We start from the raw sequence: 23,194 nt of genomic DNA, 5'->3' as shown, positions 1-23,194 counted from the left end.
TATAAAAATTCAGCCGTTACAAAAATTGGCAAGCCACACCGCTCCAAATAAATTGTGCCTTTAGAAGGTGGTCACTACTTACTGAAGTAATAAACAAATATGTTTACCTGCTGAAATCTGACTTTTCAGTTCAATGCTCAACTATTTTAGGAGAAAATCTGTATCTCTAACAATCATAAATGCACAATAAATATTCTTGCCTTGAAAATTATGATATAATAAAGAAAACATACTTGGGAATGTTTTTCCAAAGACATAATGAGTATTGCATGAAAGAGGACTTTTAAGATAAAGTGAGAAACAGAAATAATTCAAGGGAAACATGCTTCACTGAAAATTATATAAGTCAAATCCCAGAAACCAAGCAACAATTTATTCATCAGAATAAAGAAGTCATGATCAGGAAATTTGTCTGGCTAATTGAAGTTGAAGCGGTTGCACTTGATGAAAAATAAATCATCAGAAATGCTTGGATGTTTCCTATAAGAAGCTAAAATATGCATTATAATTCCAGCTGTGGATAAAAATTTAATGCATTTTCACAAGGTACAAAGGGTGAATAATTGTTTTGTCAGTTGATGGGGTGGATTTTAGTTATTTTAATAACTATAACCCAATTGAAGGAAAGCAGAATGGCATATAAGAAAATGGGGGATCCAAAACCAAATGGTGGAAAGCAAACTGATTGCTTATGTTAGAAATTAATTATATATTAAGCTACCCAGACAGAGTTATAGATACAATTAGGAACAAAAATAATATTTTAGAAGAGATGTGTTGGACTAGCCAAAAGCAAGAAGAAATGCAGAATGTCATTGACAACCTAAAAATAAAAGCCTGAGGTAAACTTATTATTTCCTCAAAGAATAAGGATGCACATAATGTAGCATAATTTCTTAATTAGAGTTCTACGACAATTGTAGTTACATCCTTCTAGGGATAGATATATTATGACTTGCAAAGTATGCTAATGGCTGAAAATAAAAAAAAAAATAGAAAAATTTCTAGGTAAAAGTAATAAGACTAGCTTTTTTTTTTTTTTGAGACAGAGTCTCACTCTGTTACCCAGGCTAGAGTGCAGTGGTGCCATCTTGGCTCACTGCAACCTCCACCTCCTGGGTTCAAGTAATTCTCCTGCCTCAGCTTCCCGAGTAGGTGGGATTACAGGCACGCGCCACCACATCCAGCTAATTTTTTTGTTTTTAATAGAGATGGGGTTTCACCATGTTGACCACGCTGGTCTCGAATTCCTGACCTCAAGTGATCCACCTGCCTCAGCCTCCCGAAGTGCTGGGATTACAGGCATGAGTCATCATGCCTGGCCAAGCCTTGCTTTTTGGGGGCAAGGAATAGTAATGAATGTAAAAGACCTGTTTTATGGACCCTGGAACAGCTCATGACTTTACTTAGAAGTTTCTACAGAAATAACTAAAGAATGACATTTCTCCAAAACCAGTTGAAGAACTTTTTAGTTACATGATGACAGATAAGAAAGTCAAGGTTAATTTGAGATATGCTGGCAGAATCATAAGATCATTAAAGCTCTGGTATGAATAAGAAAAGAGAAAATGACAAGAAGTATTCTGACATTTAGAAAACTAGCAATGGGAAAATGCATTTCACATTCTAAGTTTATTTGTGAATTAAAAAAAATGAAAAAAGAAGTATTGGGTTATGTTGTAGATGCTTCTACCAATATGGTTATTATTTTGTTAAGTTGAAGATTTTAGTGAATTCATCAAGGACATCTGACTGATGAGACATCTTGGCAAAAAAAAAATTATAATTTGGAAGAAGTCACTTTATCTCACTGTGTCTTAATTTATTCACCTATGTAATTACAGGGTTTATTTCCCTAAACAGTATGATATATACTCTTTATATTTTTTCTAGCATTAACATTTTAAGGTTATGGAAAAACATGACTACCTACGAGAAAAAAATAAGTAAATTAAATCAGAGTGTTGTTAAGATCCCATGTGTTTTAGCATTCATCAGACTGAAGGCAGTGTCCAATATATCCAAACAGGGTTTTTGAGAATTTAACTCTTGGATCTGTTCTTCAAGTAGTATAATACGTGGTTTGACATGCATGCTAGACACCTGTTTTTCAGGATGGTAGCAAAACAACAGAAATTCTGATGAATTATGTCATTCAGTTGAGCTATCGCAAATGATTATTCAAATAACTCTCAATAATTATGATCTTGACTTCTACAATGTAATTATAAGAAAGTCAGTTGTTCAAAGATATCCAAAATGTTCACCCTTGGCAAGCGATGGATGGGAAGAGTGGTGACAAGAATTTGAAATTTGAAATTAACCTGATGTATTTGTAAGTTTTTCCTAACAATGTTGCCATCCATTAAGGACTGTTTTAAGTGGACTTTCTTAAGCTTATATAGAGTTGACCTGAAGGATTTAAACACCACTTCAGTTTATTCAGTGTTTGCCATGTCTGCCATACACATCATAGACTGGAGTACATTGAAATATCATTAAAATGTACCACTGCATAAGACAGGTCTGCTCCTTCCTTTTTCTAAGGTAATTCTGTTTCATGGGTTAGTCAGACACAAACCGGTGTTATCAAACAGAACTGTCACATCTTTGATCTGCAATGTTCACCAGTTACATGGAGCTAACAAAGAAATATACAGAAGCTAATAGAGTTATAAAGAGTCTGGACCAAGAATCATAAGACCCAGTTATGAGTTGTTAAAGTGAGGGTGAAAAACGTCCCGTCAGTTTTCTCATTTTAAATAAGACTAAATGATCTCATCCCTTTTTCTTTTCTTTAAAATTTTAAGGCCTTATGCAAAAGGCTGAAAATCTAAATGGCTAAGATTTAATGGAATCCATAGGATTTCAATGAGATTTGGAAAATTCATCAACTATGTGGCACAGAAAGCACGGCGCACACGTACTATATTCTGTATGGGATATCAGGACCAAAACAAAACAAAAAAAATCACCATCCGGGTTGATAAATGGAAAAAAGAGGGTAGAGATCTCTTTCTGATACAACCTCAGAGAATATTTTGGCCTCCCTAAAAATTCCACTGAAAGTTAGGTGTCTCTAATGTTCATTTTTCTTTTTTTTTTCTCTCAAGCTTCATAGAGATCCTCTATATTTAAGTTTCAGTTTTGTTTATCTTTAAAGATCTCTTCACTGTTCAGAATTCCTTTTCCAGAATCAACAATCACTTTCCAAAAATTGCTCTTATTTTTAAATTTTGTACATTATTTTTTCCATCAAGAAAGATGATTATCAAAAGGAAGCTTCCTTCCTTTCTTCCTTTCTTTTTCTCTCCCTTTCTGCCCCCTTTGCTCCCTTCTTCCCTTCCTTTCTTTTAAAATTACCAATGGCTCAGATACACTTTCTATTTCTCATAGAAGAAAAGGGAACATGTATTCTGGCAAAAAAGGAAACAGACTTTACTGACCCAGAAAAGAAAGCATATTTTGAATCCCACCCATCTCTTCCACTGGCATTTTAATGTCCTCCCATAACTACACACTGCTTGCTTAGCATGTGTGATCATAGGACCAACTACAGGGATGGCTTCTCACTCTTTGATTTATATTCTTTAATGGACTCCAGCCCTGGGGCCAGCAGAGCTAGAACAGAAGATGTAGTCTGCCCCTGATATTTCCTGGTCCTTGCCAAGAGTTTGCAGTCAAAAACTCTTAGAAATCATTTCCTAAAGATAATCATTCTTAACATCTATCCTCTGGAAGAGATCTCTCACCTGTTCACAAGCATCATACCTCTCACAGAATCAAACAATTATTTACAAATGGATAATGAGGCAACTGCACACAGAGCTTATCCATCTACCTTTGCTAGAATACAGACAGGCATGGAGCAGTGGAAGCATATCCAGTATTTTGAATTTTTAAAAACATCATGTGTTTTGGTTGTATACCCTGTGACTGGACTATGGGACCAGCTTCAGGTTTAAAGCAGTGAAGCTGTTTGATGGAAACCTGTAAAACTTAATGAAAATGCTGAGCTCTAGCATCAAAGCCGTTGGCTGGCTCAGAAAGGCTGTGGGGACCTGGGCAGAGGCAGACTTTTACATCTTGTGCTGCCTCTTGATAATCTGATTCTTGGATGCTTTGCCCAACTTTACTTAAAGGAGGAAAAACAAAGAAAGAAGAACTAAGCAGGCAGATAGGAATCTCTTTCAACACACTTTTTTCTTAAATTTGAAGAGGATTTTGTTTGTTAGTTTGCTTTTGATCAAGCAGATGGTAGTGGTAGAAAATTCTTGTCTCTCTTACCCTTTTAGAATAACTAAGATCACTTAGTGTGATATGTTGGGACCCCTTTGGCTAGATGACTTTTCAGTAAGAACTTTAAGACAGCTTTATATAAAAATATGTTTTCTGTGTTTGCAACCACAGAACTTAAATATTATTGTAGAGAGGGACCTTAAGGTACACAAAGATTAATACTTTCACTTGAAAGATGAAAGCCCTAGTGCTCATAGAGGTTGAATAAAATGCCTTGCATTGCACTCCACATAGACTGGTCAACTTTGATAACTGGGCAGTCTAAATGATTAAAAACTGCATCTCACAAAGCCAGTTTTGTTAGTTCCTTCATGGTTCCCACCACTCAAGGTCCCCACTCCTTTTCACTTTAATCTGAAGCATATCTGGTTTGATTGCTTTGTTTGGGTAGAAATATGTAAATTTTGCTTGTGTTTGTATTTTGTATTCTTCTTTCTCCAAAACTGTACAAAGTCATCTTAATTCTACCTTTGAGGAATCTCTACACTGTATCTCCCACTGGATCTGTTTCAGTATATTTACATGGAGTCTTAGGCTCTTTTGATAATTTATTCCTATAAAATGCTGATCCTATGCAGAGTTTTCTAGAAATATCCATGGCAGCGAATAATAAACAGCAGCCTTGATTAGGGTGAAGTTGTTTCCCTTGCATCATTTGCTTCTGTATCACCTTATATTTCTGTTAAAAATGTGGGTACACTGTTGAATCAGAAGCAAGGGGGGACATGAAGCTGCAGTTTAATAAGCTCTCAGATGATGCTTATGCACAAAACTTTGAACCAATGACCTACAGGGTAAAATCCAATTCCTTTCCTGCAGCAGTTACATCCTGTCATTACTTTATCCATTTCAGCATCATTTATCTAAACGTTTATCCAGCACAATTGTTGACCTCTTTGCCCCATGCATCTTTTCTCCAGACACACTAATTTCAGATATAGCCTAAACACATCATTTATTATTTTACATCTGCACATTTTCTCCAACGTTTCCTGTCTCAACTCTTATCTCTTATCTTTGTTTACTTGGTGATATACTACTTTTAGTTCAGTGCCACACAACTTTTCTCAAATGTTAACTCCTTGGGAAAGCCTTTTTCTAAATATTTCTCAGTCACCATCCCTATACTGCGTTGCAATAGAATGTAGCGTAAATCTCTATTATAGATCCTGTTTCATTTGAATGTAATTACAATGAATCTACACAAAGGTTATAGAATACCTACTATGCCCCAAATTATACCATTAAAGAAAAAAAAGTCACAGTCTCTACCGTCACAAAAATTACTACCCAGCTTTTCTCAACCCAAATCCTCATCAGAAACAGAGAAAACAGAAAGATATTTGAGTATTTCCTCAATTCTCCCAAGGAGGATACATAACTAGCACCATTACATACAACAGATGTTTTAGGGCTTTAGGGTTTCATCTACTTGGGAAACCCCAGTTGATCAAATACTGGTAAAATTACATTACAGTAGCAATAAATGCTATGACAGAGATAATTCAAAGGTGAGATGAAAAAGCAGAAATATCAGGCCGGGCACGGTGGCTCACGCTTGTAATCCCAGCACTTTGGGAGGCCGAGGCGGGCGGATCACGAGGTCAGGAGATCGAGACCATGGTGAAACCCCGTCTCTACTAAAAATACAAAAAATTAGCCGGGCGTGGTGGCGGGCGCCTGTAGTCCCAGCTACTCGGAGAGGCTGAGGCAGGAGAATGGCGTGAACCCGGGAGGCGGAGCTTGCAGTGAGCGGAGATCGCGCCACCGCACTCCAGCCTGGGTGAAAGAGCGAGACTCCGTCTCAAAAAAAAAAAAAAAAAAAAAAAAAAAAGAAAAAGCAGAAATATCTAATTGAGTATGTGTTTATCTTTCCTGAACCATGTCTTAATCCTGTTTCTATGCTTATTTAGCATCTAGATCAGTGCCAATTATGTTGTGGTCATTGAATACATTTTATTATTGAATTAAAGGCATTGTAATTCATTTTTATTGGTGTGAGTCTTTGGAATCTGGCCAAGGCAATGTGAATTATCCATATTTGTAAATCCAGAATCTAGTCAGTGGTTAAGATATTGTTGGCACTCAGTGAGGGCTTGTAGAATAAATGAACACATTTGGAGGAGTTGCCCTATTCTCCAGCAGAAAGTCAATAGCAATGATAACAATAACCCACTTAAAAATGGGCTACGGACTTGAATAAACATTTCTTCAAAGAAGAAATACAAATGGCCAACAGGTATGTAAAGAGATACCCAACATCAGTAATCACCAGAGAAATGCAAATTAAAACTACAGTGAGATATCACCTCATGCCTGTTAGGCTGGCTATTATTAAAAAAGACAAAAAAGAATAAACAACAACTGTTGGAGAGGATGTGGATAAACTGGGAGCTGTGTAAACTGTTAGTGAAGATGCAAAATGGTGCAGCTGCTCTAGAAAACAGTATGGAGGTTCCTCAAGAAAATAAAAATAGAATTATTATATGATGCAGCAATCCCACTTCTGAATATTTAGCCAAAAGAAATGAAGTCAGAATTTTTAAGAGATATTTGTACCCCTATGATCCCTGTAGCACTCTTCACAATAGCCAGCATGAGCACACAACCTAAATATCCATTGATGGATGAATAGATTTTTTAAAATGTGGTATATACATACAAGCGAAAATTATTCCACCTTAAAAAAGAAGAGAATCAGCTAGGAGCCTGTAATCCTAGCACTTTGGGAGGCCAAGGCAGGCAGATCGCTTGAACTCAGGAGTTCAAGACCAGCCTGGCCAACATGGTGAAACCCCGTCTCTACCAAAAAAATACATAAGTTAGCCAGGCATGGTGGCATGAGCCTATAATCCCAGCTACTCAGGAGGCTGAAGCAGAAGAATGGTTGAACCCAGGAGGTGGAGGGTGCAGTAAGCTAAGATTACGCCACTGCACTCCTGCCTGGCCAACAGAGTGAGAATCTGTTTCAAAAAAAAAAAAAAAAAAAAAAAAGAAGGAAATCCTGCAATATATGTCAACAAGAATGAACCTGAGGACATTATGCCAAGTGAATAAGCCAGTCACAGAAAGATAATACTGCATGATTCCACTTACAAGAAATATCTAAAACAGTCTATGTCGTAGAAGCAAAGAAAAGAATTGTGGTTGCCAGGGCCTGGGGGAAGGGAGAAATGGGTAGTTGCCAATCAATAATCATGAAATTTCATTATGCAAGAATAAATTCTAGAGATCTGCTGTATAACATTGTGCCTCTACCTAACAATACTATATTGTACATTTACATATTTGCTAAGTGGGTAGATCCTATGTGAGCTGCTCATACCATAATAATAATAATAATAATAATAGTAATAATAATATAAAACTTCTTTCATATATTAGAATATATTCATTTGGCTAGATGACATAGTTATCTTTTCCCAAGCCACCCATCAATTTTCCAGTCAGTTCTTCCCTCTCAGTAAGATTGAAAATTAAAGAATAATAAAGTTTTAGAATTGAAAAAAAGAAATGATTGTTTTAATTTGACGATCAGAAGTACTACTTAAAGAAAAACTACTATGAATGCAAAATTCTTCCTTTGTGGTTAATCTACATTTATAAGTATTCCACTTGACATTTAATTGCTTCGCTTGTTATGTGTATTTCAAAGACAAAAAGAAAGAGTTTATTAAGACTGCAAGTGAAGTGAAAAAATGCTGCATTTTTCTGAGTGGACAGTAGGGGTGGTGGTGGTATTTTCAGTGTTATTGTCATCTAACGAAGCCTAATTTAGTTTGAATATATATTTTGGAACAAATAGCCTCTAAATACAAACTCGGTTTAGGGAAAGATAGTGTGAAAAGGGATAAAATGCCATAAAATTCTGATGTCCTAAAGAAAATGTGAGAGTCTGGGACACCTCCTTCTTCTCTGCAAAGCCTGCAGCCAGCTCACTTCAGACAAAGTTGTCTTTTTAGAAACATGATGTAAGTATACACTCACAAGCTCTCTGGAAATAACGATGTTTCTACTTGTGTCAGTTAAAGGCATCCCTTTGTTCATCTAATTACCAAGAAAATTTCAAGGCAGGTGTGCTTCAGTTTAGCGAGGTGCTGTACTTCATGGGTGCCTCTAAGGGACTCTTTACAAAATTCATGTTGCAGAAGCAGCATTCCCCTAAATGGTTGCTTAAGACTGCAAATCCCCAACTGTCCAATTTATATCCAAGGAAGAGTTTACTTCCTTTAGGGCATAAGCCATTATATTACAAAGTCATTAAAATGGAAATAAATACATAAGTTAGCAAATTGTGGTAAGGTAAAATAATCCTATATAAACCATGGCCTAAAAATAAAGAATATATACAGAATTCAGCATGAGGATATTACCATACAGAAATGATAATTAACCCAAGTAAACCTGCACACAGTGATTTTCTGCATTTTGGCAAGTGAAAAATTTTTGCTATGAAAGCAGGACTCTAAAAATCAAATAAAAGTACAGGAGACCTAGTTTTAAACTGATATTAAAACACACAGGCATTTTACTTTAATGGTCATGGGCTTAGGTCCAACTATTTCAGAATCCAAAGCTTATTACTTGGATAGTCAACACACATCAGTCCAAGACTGCAGCTGCTCCTAATTTGGATTGTTAGGGGATTATCCCTACAAGAGTCCTCATGGTTCATCTGCCCTCAGTGCAATCAGATGAGAAAATCCTGACTTCCATCTCCAGAAAGGAGGCCAAGCCCACCTGGGGCCTGGGGTAAATGAGAGCTTCTGTGGGATCTTGACACCGAGATACTGAGACTCCAGCTGTAAGCCTCAGAGTCACTACTGAGCTACAAATTAGCAGTTTTACATTTATTATTTCTAAAATCTGGATTTGAGTTGCAATCAAGGTATACCCTGATTTAGATTAATTGGCAGTGTTTAGTGATCCATAAAATAATTGTGCACCAATACTGTCAATGATGACAATGTAATATGGTGGTTGACATGCTCTAGCTCAGTGATTCTCAAACTTTAATATGTATATTAAATCACTTGGGGATCTTACTAAAATGTAGACCCTTTCAGTAGATCATGGGAAGGGGCATGAGTCTTTTCATCTTTAACAAGCTCTTAGGTGATGCACATGCTGCTGGTTCACATCCACATCTTGTTTAGTAAATCTCTAGGTATGCTATGAGTTGTTCATGGGCTTTATTTCCTTTTAAACTACGTAAAAACTACAGCTTTTAGTTGCATGTCCTTGTTTCAAAATTGTTCCTATATCTTCTATGTAGCTTTATATACATGTATTGTTAAACAAATAATAAACCAAATAATTATTTAATAACAACTAAAGGTAATGTTAATTAAAGATTGGTTTCAATTCTTGATGATCATACCTTATAGCCTGGATACCTTGGGGAAGAAAATGTGAATAACGTCAATTTACTCCTTCAAATAAACATTTCAGACACTCATATGAGACTCTGCTTGGTTTACAGGTAGTGAACACAGGAAGGAAAGACTAATTGCTTCTGAAAAGTAATGTGAAATGAAATCTGATGATGACAATGATAACATTCTTGAGAACTAAAATAATTACTTGTATTTGAACTACAAAAATTGACTATTCCCAATTCAGTTCCTTTACAAGGTACCCATATTTAAAAAAAAAAAATTCCAGTTTCTTATTTATCTTTAACAATTTTTGATACATTAGATAGTGGATATCATAATTTAGGATAGCAAAATGGAAAGCACACTGGGCTTGGAGTCAATAAACAGAGGTTTCCTTCTGACTTTTTTCACATGTTAGGGATACGGCTCTGATAATATTATGTATAATTTGTGGTCTCCAAGTTAATTCAATTTTCTCACAAAGCTCTTAGAACAACTAATGAAACAACTTTTAATATGAGACAATGTGTGCAAAATCTCATAAATTCATCTGCAACCAGGACAATTCTCATATTTGTAGGGGTCAGTGTAAAATGAAAATGAGAAGCCCCCTGTTCAAAAGTTATTAAGAATTTCAAGATGACAAAAAGAAGATATTAAATGAAGAGCAGGGCCCTTCTATGTGTGGAGCCCCATGTGACTGCATAGGTTATAAGTCCATGAGACGGCCATGTCTGCAAGATAATTGTAGCTAATCCTCACTATATTAATAGAGTATTAATAAAGTTTATACTCGATTGAGATATTGCAATATACCAAGCACTACTCTCAGAGCCTCAATTACATAGTCTCACTTAATCCTTTAGAGGGGAAAGAAACTAAAGCACAGAAACATCAACTATCTTATCTCAGGTGATAAAACTACCAAGTTTAAGGGAGCCAAGATTGGAATCTGGGACTGTCTGATTCTAAAGCCATTCATCTTAACTAATTTAATGCAATGAGTTATCTATAACAAGTTATTGTTATTCCTGTTTAATTCAAATTTAGAAACCTAGGCTCGCAAAAATACGTCCATATTCCAAGGGCAATTCACTTACTATGACCTTGATTAAATTACCTATGGCAACCTAATTGTCTTATGTCCCTAGTACTCCACAGAGAGCCTGCTACATAGTCCATTGTCATGTACTATATATGAAACTAAACACTCAGTCCCCAATTTTTCTGTGCACAGAATATTTACTCCACAAAGATAAAAATCTCATTTTCCTATTATTCAAAATCACACGCTTCTGAATAAGAGTATTATTTTCATTTAAAAGCAATTAATTTGTTTTAAATGTTTTTCAATAGTGATGATTTTCCTGGAAAAAAAAAGACACCAATTACCATGCATAGAAATAATTTTCTTCCAAACATAAGGACTTTGATCCAAAGATCTAAAGACAAGAGTATATCATCTCATAATAGAAGTTAAGAGGAACTCCAAAATACTCATTTTGTTTTGGATGAATTTCAGATTTTTAAAAAATATGGCTCAAACTTAGTTAAGTAACAAACTTAAATTTATATGAAGGTGTTTTTCTTTTTCTTTGCAATGTGTTTTCTGATCCTTCATCTCATTTTATCTTTCTTATTCTTTTCCAATTGTGATAGTAAAACTAATTCACTGTGCTTCAATCCCATACAATATCATGCCCAGTATACAGCTGAGCAGAGAGACAAACTCAGATTACTCGATTACCTTCTCTTTGAAATTATTACTAATTTCCTCTGCAAAGCTAATTACGGCTTCTGTTGTATTATTAGAGGAATTTTTCATACCTCACTTAGGAAGCTTGTATTGTAAATCTATATTTATTTGTCCAACTCTGTCTCCAGATTCCTGAGTGCATTATCTTACTCATCTATGTGCCCCAGTGTCTAGCACAGAGCCTGGCACATTTTATATATATATATATATATATATGGATATATATATATATATATATATATATCTGTAGAGAACAGAATAGCCAGAATACTTAGCCCAAATATATACTATAGTTATTACTAGAACATGGCTTGTAATTAATTTTATATATATATATGTATGTATATATATGTGTGTGTATATACACACACACACACACACATACATTTATATATATATTTTTTGAGACAGAGTCTCGCTTTGTCACCCACGCTGGAGTGCAATCGCACGATTTCGGCTCACTGTTTAAGCGAGCATGTTTGGCTAATTTTTTGTATTTTTAGTAGAGACGGGATTTTACCATGTTGGCCAGGCTGGTCTTGAACTCCTGATTTCAAGTGATCTACCTGCCTTGGCCTCCCGCAGTTCTGGGATTACAGGCATGAGCCACTCCACGCCCGGCCCATACTAGATAGTTTTAATGTTGATTAACTTAATGCGCACATGCCAAGTGTTAATGCATAAGCAAATGGAGCAATTTAAACAAGATGCTCTGGTAGGTGCTGAAATTAAGATAAAATGTTCAGTCTCAGACATTGTTCATTGCTGCTTTCTACTGGACTGAAAAATGTCATATTCTATAAAATGTATCAAGTCCTCAGAATTAAAATGTCACTGAACCCCCTGACAGACCATGCTATGCTAGCTTGATATTTGAAAGCACTACAATTCATTATGCCAACTGCTGATACTGTTCCAGGCTATGGGGCATCTGCTGAAAATGATGGGAAATAAAAATCTGTGGGTCCCCTGGAAAGGAAAGATTCTATGTTTGAAAAGCTGAATTCCAGACAAGAACTCACCAGATGCTTTGTGGACTGAAGAGCTGGCTTCCATTTCCTTGGGGACCTGAGCAGATGGGACTCCCTGAATCCAATCTCAAAGAGGAGTGTCTGTGGCAAGGTGCCTGGTTTCTGCCCCAGTTGTTTATTGCCCTTGCCTCCATGGCTACAATGCACAGAAGTGAACTTACCCTTAGCAATATAGAGAGCCAATACTTTAGAAAATCTAAAAATCTAGAAAGTACTTCCAAATGTATTTTCTGTGCATTCCTGTTTGTATGGCTGGCTACACAGTATGGAAAATAACAGCAAGCATTATCTTAGTTTGCCTTTAGAGGAGGAAAAGTGTGCAGGCTGCCAGAGCAGGGAAGAGGTTCACAGAGGTAACAGCTCCAGACCAATTCAACCCGGGGAGTGGGAAAGATTCCACTGAAAGCTCATATATAACTGGGCATCTGAGAAATATTTCCTGCTGCTTCTTCTCCCCCATCAGATCTTCCCTTCTCTGACATCCCAGCAATCTAGGCTGCGTTTTTCTGTTTTCTTTTCCCTAAAGGTTCCTATGAAGCTCATTTTGTCTAATTTTATCTTTATAAAAGTACTGAGAATGAGAGAAGAGAAGTTAGATTATAATATGATATGGGCAGCAACACAGAGTGGCAGTTAGGGGCAAGGATTTTGCTGTCAGATTATTTGGGTGGGAGCTTAGTTTTGTTACTTACTAATTATTTCCCCCTAGGTCAGTTACTTCACTTTTCCTATCTCCATGTCTTCATTTGCCAAATAGGGATAGTATTTATGTGTACCTCTTTTCATGCTTAGAGTATTACCTTTGCAATTATGAAGCTCTGAGAAACTGGTGGTTCATCCCTCTCTGCAATATAATAATCATACTGTATTCAAAAAAGGGCTAGTAAAGACAAAATACCAGAAATCCACCAAAAACTTGTTTTTTTCTTTTTCTTCTTCTTCCATTGCTCCCTTTCTGATAGGTTTGAAACACCAAATATCAAATTATTTCACACAGTTTCATGGATTTGTTTTTGAAAAGTTGTTGTTTTACTGTGTTCCTGATGCCCCCAGGCACATGCCTGTTGGGTAACTCACTGGATGTTGTAGAAATTTTATGAGAAATAAAAAATGCTTAATATGTTATTATTATGCTTTCTCTGGAATATGCTGACTCCCTTACCCCTCCAGCAATAGCTTCTACTTTTCATGTCCATTAGTATAGAGCCTAGTACAATCACAGGCACACTGAGGCACTACAGTGTTTATGCCATGCGGGTTTGTTTGAATGATCTGATGCAGGTAAAGTGCTCTACTAGCAGGACTATCAACTCAGGGATGGCACGCACAGCCATGTGTTCTGCTGAGGTCTCATGAGTTCTCATTTGCATAAGGGAATGATTATTATTAGCTTGCATGCATTATTGTGAAGACTTTTAAAAGGAAAGGAAGATTTCTGCAGTCTGCTATTCTACACATGAAAGGAGGCAAGGGTAATCGACCTCTGCATTTAAGTACTGACACTATTACAGTAGAAGGACTGAAATACATTTCAATATTTCCAAGATCTAGAAGAAACGAGGCTGGGCCTATAACAAATCAGGTTAATGACATATAAGAATTTGTCAAAGCCTTTGACATTTCCACAAACCCCATCTAGCTTTCTTGTTAAAGTTTTCAAAGCAAAACTATCATCTTCCATGTTTTAAATCAGGTAGAAAAAAAATTTCTTTCTATACCTGAACTTCTGCCAAAAACATTAAGCCCATTTGCCTGTTCTAGAGGGGCTAAACCAGGCTCTCTATGAGTCACTAAAGCAAGACCTTGCCTCTAGGAATACAGCACAGAGAAGCTAGAAAATTGTCAGTCAGCCCCAAGCCATCATCTCTAGTGCTCACTAGGCTGTACAGAATAGAATAGTCAGAGCACTTAGCTCAAATATATACTATTGTTATTACTAGAACATGGCTATTTTGTGAGTCAGCCCATTCCAGCTGACACAACAAAATGACATACTGTATAGTGCATACTGATCCTACATGAAACACTTTTAATATAAAAGTTAGCCTGTAGCCACAGTCAGTCCACTGGTCAAAAATTGAGCATCTGCTGCGTAACAGCCCAGCCAATGCATGAGTCCTTGAGTGAAGGGACTTCTTTGTATTTTCTCATAGGCTATTAATCTTGCGGGCATTAGCAAACCCTATCTTAAAATGGTTCATACAGGCCGGGTGTGGTGGCTCACGCCTGTAATCCCAGCACTTTGGAAGGCCCAGGCAGGCGGATCACAAGGTCAGGACATCCAGACCATACTGGCTAACACGGTGAAACCCTGTCTCTACTAAAAATACACAAAATTACCCGGGCATGGTGGTGGGCGCCTGTAGTTCCAGCTACTTGGGAGGCTGAGGCAGGAGAATGGCATGAACCCAGGAGGCGGAGCTTGCAGTAAGCCAAGATCATGCCACTGCACTCCAGCCTGGGCGACAGAGCAAGACTCCGTCTCAAAAAAAAAAAAAAGAAAAAAAAAAACAAAAAAAAAGGTTCATACAAGTGAAGACATAACACCACATAAAATCAAGGTAGTATTATCCATAGTTCTATAATGATATGGTAAGTAAAAATATGTGGATCTGTATGGAAAATGTTTAGGAAAAATTGAAGTGGGAAAGCAAAAAGCAACTGTCTTCCCTAAAGAGTGAGGGATGAGGAATATGGGAAGGTCAATGTAAGTAAATTGTAAAATGGTACCAATCAGTATATGGACCATGACACAATAATAAGAGAAGAGGGGCAATAAGTCAGGGACCTCAACAAGGAAAAGTCTAGAGGAAATGAAAACCTGGGGATAAATTGTTTAATCATGACTTTGGAATCCATGTGAGTTCTCTGCCAACTAAAGTAGCCCTCCCTCCTCTCATCTGGCATGATTTCCAGATGTCACTGAAGATCTCTTTTTCCTCCAAGTTCCTGCTATGTTAATTTATCCATCAGGTCCAAAGCCTTTTATTCCAAATTGGAATAAATGGGAATGCAAATTCTGCCATGAGATTTTGTTCTTACGTGTAAATGACAGATACTCTATCGCTCTCTGAGCAAAGAGGGAAATAAGATCAAGAAAGTGGGCGGGGGGAGAGACAGCATTAGGAGATATACCTAATGTTAATAATGAGTTAATGGGTGCAGCACACCAACATGGCACATGAAAACATATGTAACAAACCTGCATCTTGTGCACATGTACCCTAGAAATTAAAGTATAATAAAAAATATATATATATATATATATACACACACACAAAAATAAAAAATAAAAAAAAAAAAAACAAGAATATCCCCTTTCTTAAAAGTAAAAAAACCTAATAAAAAAACAACCACAAAAAAAAAAAAAAAAAAAAAAAAAAAAAGGCACTTGAGGACTTGAGGGCCCAAATTTGATGAGCATGGTCAACCACAGAAGTGCATAAATTGAGAAGCCTTCAGAACTTTCTAAAACTTTCTCTATTGCCCAAAAGAAGAAAGATAGGGATTAAGGAGCATTTGCAGGAAGGAAATATTTCATCTCTTTCCCAGTGTCGATGCTGGTACACTGTGATGTGGGCACTTCATATGGCAGAGGAGATTACACAGATTTCATTAAGGAATCAATCATTTTTTCCACAGTGAGACAAAATGCTTACATAAGATAGGATATTTTCCAAACCTCATCTACCTCAATAGCATCTTCCAGATTTGTGGTAATAAATGTTTCTAAGTGTAATTAAAGGCTGAGCCGATCTAATTAGGTTGATGAAATTTTCAGTGGGACTTCATTCCCCTCAGCATTTCCCTCATTTTTTTTTCTCTCTTTAGAACACTTCCTTAGGCTTAACTGAGCAATTTTTAGTGGCAGCATTCTAAGTTACCTCACACAGGCAGTGTCTCCACTCTGATTGTTAAAACCTCCAGCAGGTACATATGACTAAAAACAAACTTCAAATAAAGGATTCTAGGTTGTTTTATTTAACACACAGTCCTTTCCTACCTCTTCAGTTTCATTTCCTTACTAACAAACTACGTTAAATAATGTTTACTCTGCAGGAGGGAAATAAGCGCTTCAGAGCATTTGGGGGCACAAAGAGACCAGGAAATGCATAATAATTGCATAACAGGTTCTGAGGGGGAGATTAATGAGGGAGCGCCATGACCCTTCCTTATAGGTCAATGACTACAGAAACACTTATACGATGAAAATATTGGGATAGAAACACATACTAGTGAGATTTTCATCTATCTTTAAAGACTCTTAAAATATATCTAGTGAGCACCTGAAGAATTAACTGTGAGACTTTTCTACAGGAAAATGCTTTCCAAGTGGTCTAAGGTAAATGGGCAAGATGTCCTTATAGAGTCTGAGCATCTCAGACACCATGATTTCTCTTTCTGCAAGGTTTTCTAACCTCCTCTCCTTTTGTAGCAGTCACTCAAACACTGCTTGTTAGAAAATTTAATTAAATATAAAATGATCGAAAATTCTTAAGCAACATATATTTCAGCTTTTACTCAGTGTTATCAAAATGCAAAGAATATAAACAAGTATTTCTGTCAAAACAGTGTTACCTTTGCAAAAATCAGATTTAAAAAGCATATTTTTTAAAGACCAATTATCCTCTAAGAATTTCATAGGTATGGGCTATATATAATGACAATTTATTATTTACAATTTTTTAACTATTTTTTTCAAACTTAAACCTGTGAGTCATTTTTCGATGAGTACAAATATTTTCCCAGACTTTGATTTACTTGTGATGAAAATATGAATTATTTTAAAAAAACTACTTTGATCTCTATTTGAATTCCTGGCCATTCAAAGTTCCTTGTCATTTTAAGCAAAGCACCGTATGAAGTTCAGGTTAGGTTTTACCGAATTATTTTGAATTAATCTTATTTTATTTTGAAATTTGATAATTACATACACAAAAGTAACTTTCCAATTGAGGGTTAGTTGTTCTACATGCAAGCAAAGTCTCATTTCAAACAGACATTATTAAATGCCATATAGGGAAAGACCTAAGTTGCCTCTAAGGAATATGAGATTATAGGTTGTTTCAATATGTTGAGTGATTTCCTTTTTTTTTCTTTAATCTGTAAAGAATAAATGTGTAAATTCGTGAGAGTGGTATTTTTATACCTTGAGTGCCATTGTTTACAATGAAATAGAATTGGCCATTTAAATATTATATTTTACTTGATAGGGTTCTGTATTCTAATCCTGCTGGACCCCCTTATTACTCTTGGTCAAGTAACTTCTCTAGGTCTGTTTCCCCAAAAGAAGAAAGTTGAACTTAGAAAATGATTTCCAGGATCCTTTCCATTCTAACACTCCAAAACTTCTTCCATGACTTCAGACAAAGTATTATTAGAATCTCCTTCAAGACTGGTTGTGCTAAGAGGGACTACATATTAGACTGAAAATAAAAATGCTATCAGCCAATAAATGAAGTCATAATTAAGGGTTTACACATGCAGTGTGCTATAGGCCAGGAAGTCCAAGCTAGAGTTCAGGAAAATTTACAGAGACTTTATTGTTAAGAGAGATTCTGTGAGAATGAACATGGGCATATCCCTCTCTTTTCAGTAACTCCACAAAGCTGACCTATTTGAAGTAGGGTGATTTAACTCAAAATCCATGATTCTTTGTCACTATTTCATTTCAGAAGTAACAAGAGCAGGGCCTTCGAAACAGATAACGGTTCAGACAGGATGGAAACTATGAACAACTAAAAAGCCCTCCAAAGTGCTGGGATTACAGGCATGAACCACGACACCCAGCACTTTGGGAGGCCAAGGCAGGCAGATCACTTGAGGTCACTAGTTCAAGACCACCCTGGCCAACATAGAGTGAAACCCGTCACTACTATAAATACAAAAATTAGCTGGGTGTGGTGGTGCATGCCTGTAGTCCCAGCTACTTGGGAAGCTAAGGCAGGAGAATTGCTTGAACCCAGGAGGTGGAGGTGGAGGTTGCAGTGAGCTGAGATCATGCCACTGCACTCCAGCCTGGGGAACAGAGCAAGACTCCATCTATTTAAAAAAAAAAAAAAAAAAAAAAAAAAAAAGCCCTCCAAGTGAGGTATGTTTTTATTTATAGACTAATTGTGCTGATATCCTTCCAAACTCTAGTGCATCAGAAGAAGTAAAATGAAAAAGATTACACAAGTCAAGAAAAAAGTGACCGTGCTTCCTCAAACACACACCCCAGATGCGGAAGACAGAGGTGGAAAGTGTCCAATCAATAAAGAAGAGTGAATTGTATCCAAACCCCATAGTGACAACAGCACGAGTGAATCCTCCCTTTATGAGTTCACCAGCTGTGAACTAACATGTCAATTGGAAGACCACCTGACTTATTTTTTGGTATTGTGGTTTTTGTGGTTAAAAGGCCAATATAAAAAAAATGAATACTAAGGTAAGGAATCTTTATTTATCAATTCATAAATTAGAGGTGTTAATCTGAAGCACAGTTTAATTTGAAACTGTTATTTTAGATTAAGGCAATTAACTACAGTTTTATACACACACAAAAAACTGCCTCACTTATGCAGAATTATCAGATTATGTGTCTCAGCTGAACTCAGGGATTCACTGCAGGAATTATTATTATTATTATTTTTTGGATGCCCAAAAGAGTTCTTTAGTTACATTCCCATTTCTGCTAGAGATCCCTCAATTCCCCTTCCTTTTTCCAATCTAAGCAGGATTACTCTTCTCCGTATAAAGCAGGATGTAGGGACTGATTATAGTTGGCCTGGCTCACAGTGAAAATGAGGAAGTTGGTATGGGTGATTGCGGATGTGGCTCCGCCCTCCTCTTTCCATCCCTAGAACAGAGTTTCAGAAATCTTCTAATAATATCTAATTATTATTTTACCATACCTGATATAGTTTCTCCATCCCTGCCTGTCTAAATCAGTCACTGTTTGAGATGCTCACATTCTGACTCTTCTGTGTTTCTCTCCTTGTCTTCTAGAACTCTCACTCATCTCACCCTCTTTTTAAATCAAATAACTGTGTTAAATAATTTAATACTTCATTCCTCACAGTTTCTTAGATATTTGTAAACATTGTTTTAGTTTGTAACAAATTTGAGAGTTTGTTCAACTCTTTTGTTGAACTCTAACAAACATTTATCTTGCAACAGGGCTCTTAACTGTGGTAGTTAAGAGCACAAAGGACACTGAAATCAGACTTCTTCGATTAACATTTAAACTTTAATACTTGTTAGTTGTGTGACCTTCCTCAAGAAACTTACCTGCCTCAAACCTCAGTTTCTTTGTCTGAAACATGCAGATAATAAAATGTCTACCTATATTGTGAGAATTCCTATAAAGCTCTTAGAATAGTACAAAATAACAGCTCTGGAAATATTAGTACTATAATAATAATAAATAATAAATAATAATAATTAGATTATCATCCTCTACAGAGCTTAACACAAACCTGGATCACACTACATATTTGTAACCAGTAAAACTTACTTTCTGAAAGGCAATCTACCACTCCCACTACAAAGCATGGGTAGGTTTGGCCTTTCAGAACTGCACCTCTTCATGTTTGTTAAAACTATTGCACTTTCAAATCTCCCTTAGGATTATTCTATATACAATCACACACTGGGCAACAAATCAAACAGTATGTTCACATAAAGAGAAGACAGGGAAGGATAGTTCAGTAGTAACTGTTTTTCCCTAATGCTTAACTGAATCAAGTTTATATGATTAAATTATTTACTTTAGAATAAACCAAGTACATCACTGCTTACCAACAGCACCTATGGCTAACAGTTAGTGAATTCAAAGTTATTTAACTTTGATTTTTAGAAATCTACACTCCAGCCTGGGCAACAGAGCAAAAAAAAAAAAAAAAAAAAGAAATCTACACCATTAAATTGTAGCCATACAATGTAAGAGGAACCTCTGGTTCCAGTAGCCCAAAGAAATTAGATTGTGTCTGAATGAATTTTTTTAAAGGCAGCTTTTATGGAAAATATTCATTAAAAAATGAAATTCAGGGACTTCTTCATCTTTCTCTCCCCAAAACCCAACAAATTCCAATCTTATACACAAAGTTACAATACACAACTACAGCTGATAATGAGTGATGAAATTATTGATATCATTTAGTCTGATGATCTTGCTCAGATAAATATCAAGTAAATTCAACAGATAACAAATGAAACAGTTTTACTTCCTCCAGAATGTGTTGAAAATAAGGGAACAAAATGATGTCATTATATAGACTTACTTTGTTTTAGTTTTGTTTTGAATTACATAGTCGTTGCGTCTCCTATAGCCTAATTTCTTTTTCTTCTTTTTTCTTTTAATACTCAAAAAAAGTCATCACTGAATGCAAAACACCGATGGCATTTAGGTAGCAATAAGCAAGTAAACCATTTAGCTTAACTTTAGACCCAGTATCTCTTTTTGTCTGACTTTCTTTTATAGCTAATATCAACTGTCCACACAAATCTCAAATGTAAATTACTTACAGACTAATTCCTTCATAATGATCTATGAGCTGTTTCCCTCCCCCAATCCTACATAAACAATAGTAGAATACTGAATTTAAAGTTGTGCCGTTTGAGTCTGGAAACATCGGGTCTTCAGCAAAGGCGCTTTCATGCTGGATCTGAAATGATGAGATCATGAATTAGGAATGATTCTAATGGCAACGATATTTACCTCTTTGAGACAGCCCATAAAGTTGTTACTGACTGGTGACCCTGGAAGGTCGGCTGTGCTGGGACTGCCTCCAACATAGAAAAAGTCATCAGACCCCAGCATGGTATAATCTTCTTGCGTGTAGCCCGTTGTGGTAAGAATCCCATCCACTGATATTGTCACCTAGATAACAAAGCACAGGGAAAGGACACGCTATACTCAGACCTAGATACTGTAATCCTGGGATATGCCTGTTTTGTGTTTTGTTTTTGTTTTATTATTTTTTTGTTTGTTTTGCTTTTTTCTTTTTTCTGTTTGTTTGGTTTTTGTTTTTAGACCTATGACGGAACCCATTTTCATGTCTGTTTGAGGTTTATTCTTAGATTCTATTCAACTAGCCCTAAGAGATCTAAACTAGTTAGAGAGTTAACTGATTATTGAACTAGTGTCAGCATCAACCCTACTGCAACTCAAAAGTTATTGAGCAGACACAAAAATGGTGTTAGTAAAATGCTTCCTAGGTTAGTTTGGCTGGTGTACATATTAGTAAAGTTTAGTTGTCTGTTATTAACTAATCACAACGTGCACCTTGTTAACATAAAAGGCGCAAGCTATTTCCAGCAACATCACTATTTGCACTATTGAGCAGCAATTGTTCAGCATGCAAGTGCCTAAGTCCATGCCAAAGGGAGAGAATAGGCAAAACAACCAGTAGAAGCGGCACACGCTGATGTGCACATGCAGGAGGTACGGTACAGTTCAGAAAAGGAAAGAAAGAAAACAGGGAGAACCAAAGGAAAAAAATAAAAATAAAAACAACTGCTTTGTGATGACGTAAAGATGAGTGGGTGTGGCATCTCCAGCATTCCCAAATCAAGTTTCCATGCCATGCATCATGAATGGTTAGAGACTGGCTGAGCCTGCGGTCACTCAGGCCAGCCACCATTTTGTCTTATCCCGTGTTAACCACAGCTGGATGCAAAACGTTCGAAACGTTAACGATGCCCCTACAGGTGAGTTGGAAAACAGAAGTTGACAGGAACAGGTAAAAAATAAGAAGGTCAACAACAGATGAAAAGAAGGAGGTCAAAGTAAGCAGAAGAGTACCAACCGCAGTTCCTCTTTTGTTAATGATGTCTACAGTTAAAAGAAAGAAAGAAAACACACGGCAAACCCAAAATAAGAAACAATTAGAATGATATCTACCGAACAATGTAGTTTGTTTACCATAGCGTGTCCAATGCCTGAGTGCTTTGTGGAGAAGGGGGGAGAAAGGAAATTAAAAACTGTGAACAGAATAACGATCGTTACTTAAAAAATATGATGGTCTCTACCATGTTAGTACATTTTTTGATTCAGGTAACGGTTAGTAGAATGAAACATTCCATGAATGACATGTTAGTTATTAAGCATGTTAGTAACATAGAAAAAGGGCAAAAAAATTTTACAAGAAAAAAGCAGACTAACAAGTAGGCCTCCCACAGAGGTAATATTTTTCCTGCTATTATTGTTCATAATTTGCTACTACACAGAAACAGACACATGACAATGTTCCCTTTGTCTTCCTGAGTACATCTGAGAGACATTGGAAAAGTCTAAAAGGGATTCAAAGGCCTGAAGCGTTTCAGCTGACCACTGCAGCCCTATGCCCATACTTGACCCCTCCTCCACCCTGGCCCACCCCAGCCCCAGGAAATTAGTAGGAATCAGTTGGCATTGCCCTACTACTCAATTTTACAGCATACAAGGACTCCTCCTCAACTTCAAAACTTCCTTCGGTCATATTGATGGACTTTAGGGTCACAGTTTACTGCAATGAAACAAAGCAAAGATCCTGACACATAGAATGAGTAGAATGGATTTGTGTTTAATCTGTCCTGCTACACATGCACCCCGGCTGTATAACTACAGTTTCCTTTGAGCTACCAATTTGCAGTTTGGTTTGTAACCTGAACAAAGGCAAATCTAGAAAGTGGACTCCTTAAGCCCCCACCCTTCCTTCTGTGCTTCTCTCAAATGAGCCTCTGGTTTCTTTGTGCATATCTGAGAGAAA

At 36.5% G+C, this 23,194-nt stretch overlaps 1 protein-coding gene across 21 annotated transcripts in view; it reads right to left on the bottom strand.

Moving 5' to 3' along the window:
• NRXN1 (neurexin 1) overlaps positions 1-23,194 on the bottom strand; it is a 1,136,507-nt gene that overhangs the window by 689,873 nt on the left and 423,440 nt on the right. For 11 of the 21 annotated variants that reach the window (XM_058429190.1, XM_032178109.2, XM_058429196.1 and 8 more), the window contains 2 exons: positions 22,369-22,392; positions 21,163-21,324 (listed from right to left, as the gene is read on the bottom strand). In XM_058429190.1, coding sequence (XP_058285173.1) covers positions 21,163-21,324; positions 22,369-22,392 — 186 coding nt within the window. Of the gene's footprint in view, positions 1-20,325; positions 21,110-21,162; positions 21,325-22,368; positions 22,393-23,194 lie in introns of those variants that run through there. The other 10 variants (XM_032178115.2, XM_058429194.1, XM_032178120.2 and 7 more) reach the window with 3 other exon arrangements.

This window comes from Hylobates moloch, unplaced genomic scaffold (assembly GCF_009828535.3).
Source record: "Hylobates moloch isolate HMO894 unplaced genomic scaffold, HMol_V3 SCAFFOLD_15, whole genome shotgun sequence".
NCBI classification, from domain to species: Eukaryota; Metazoa; Chordata; class Mammalia; order Primates; family Hylobatidae; genus Hylobates; species Hylobates moloch.
This window is presented reverse-complemented; position numbering and strand designations above follow the sequence as displayed.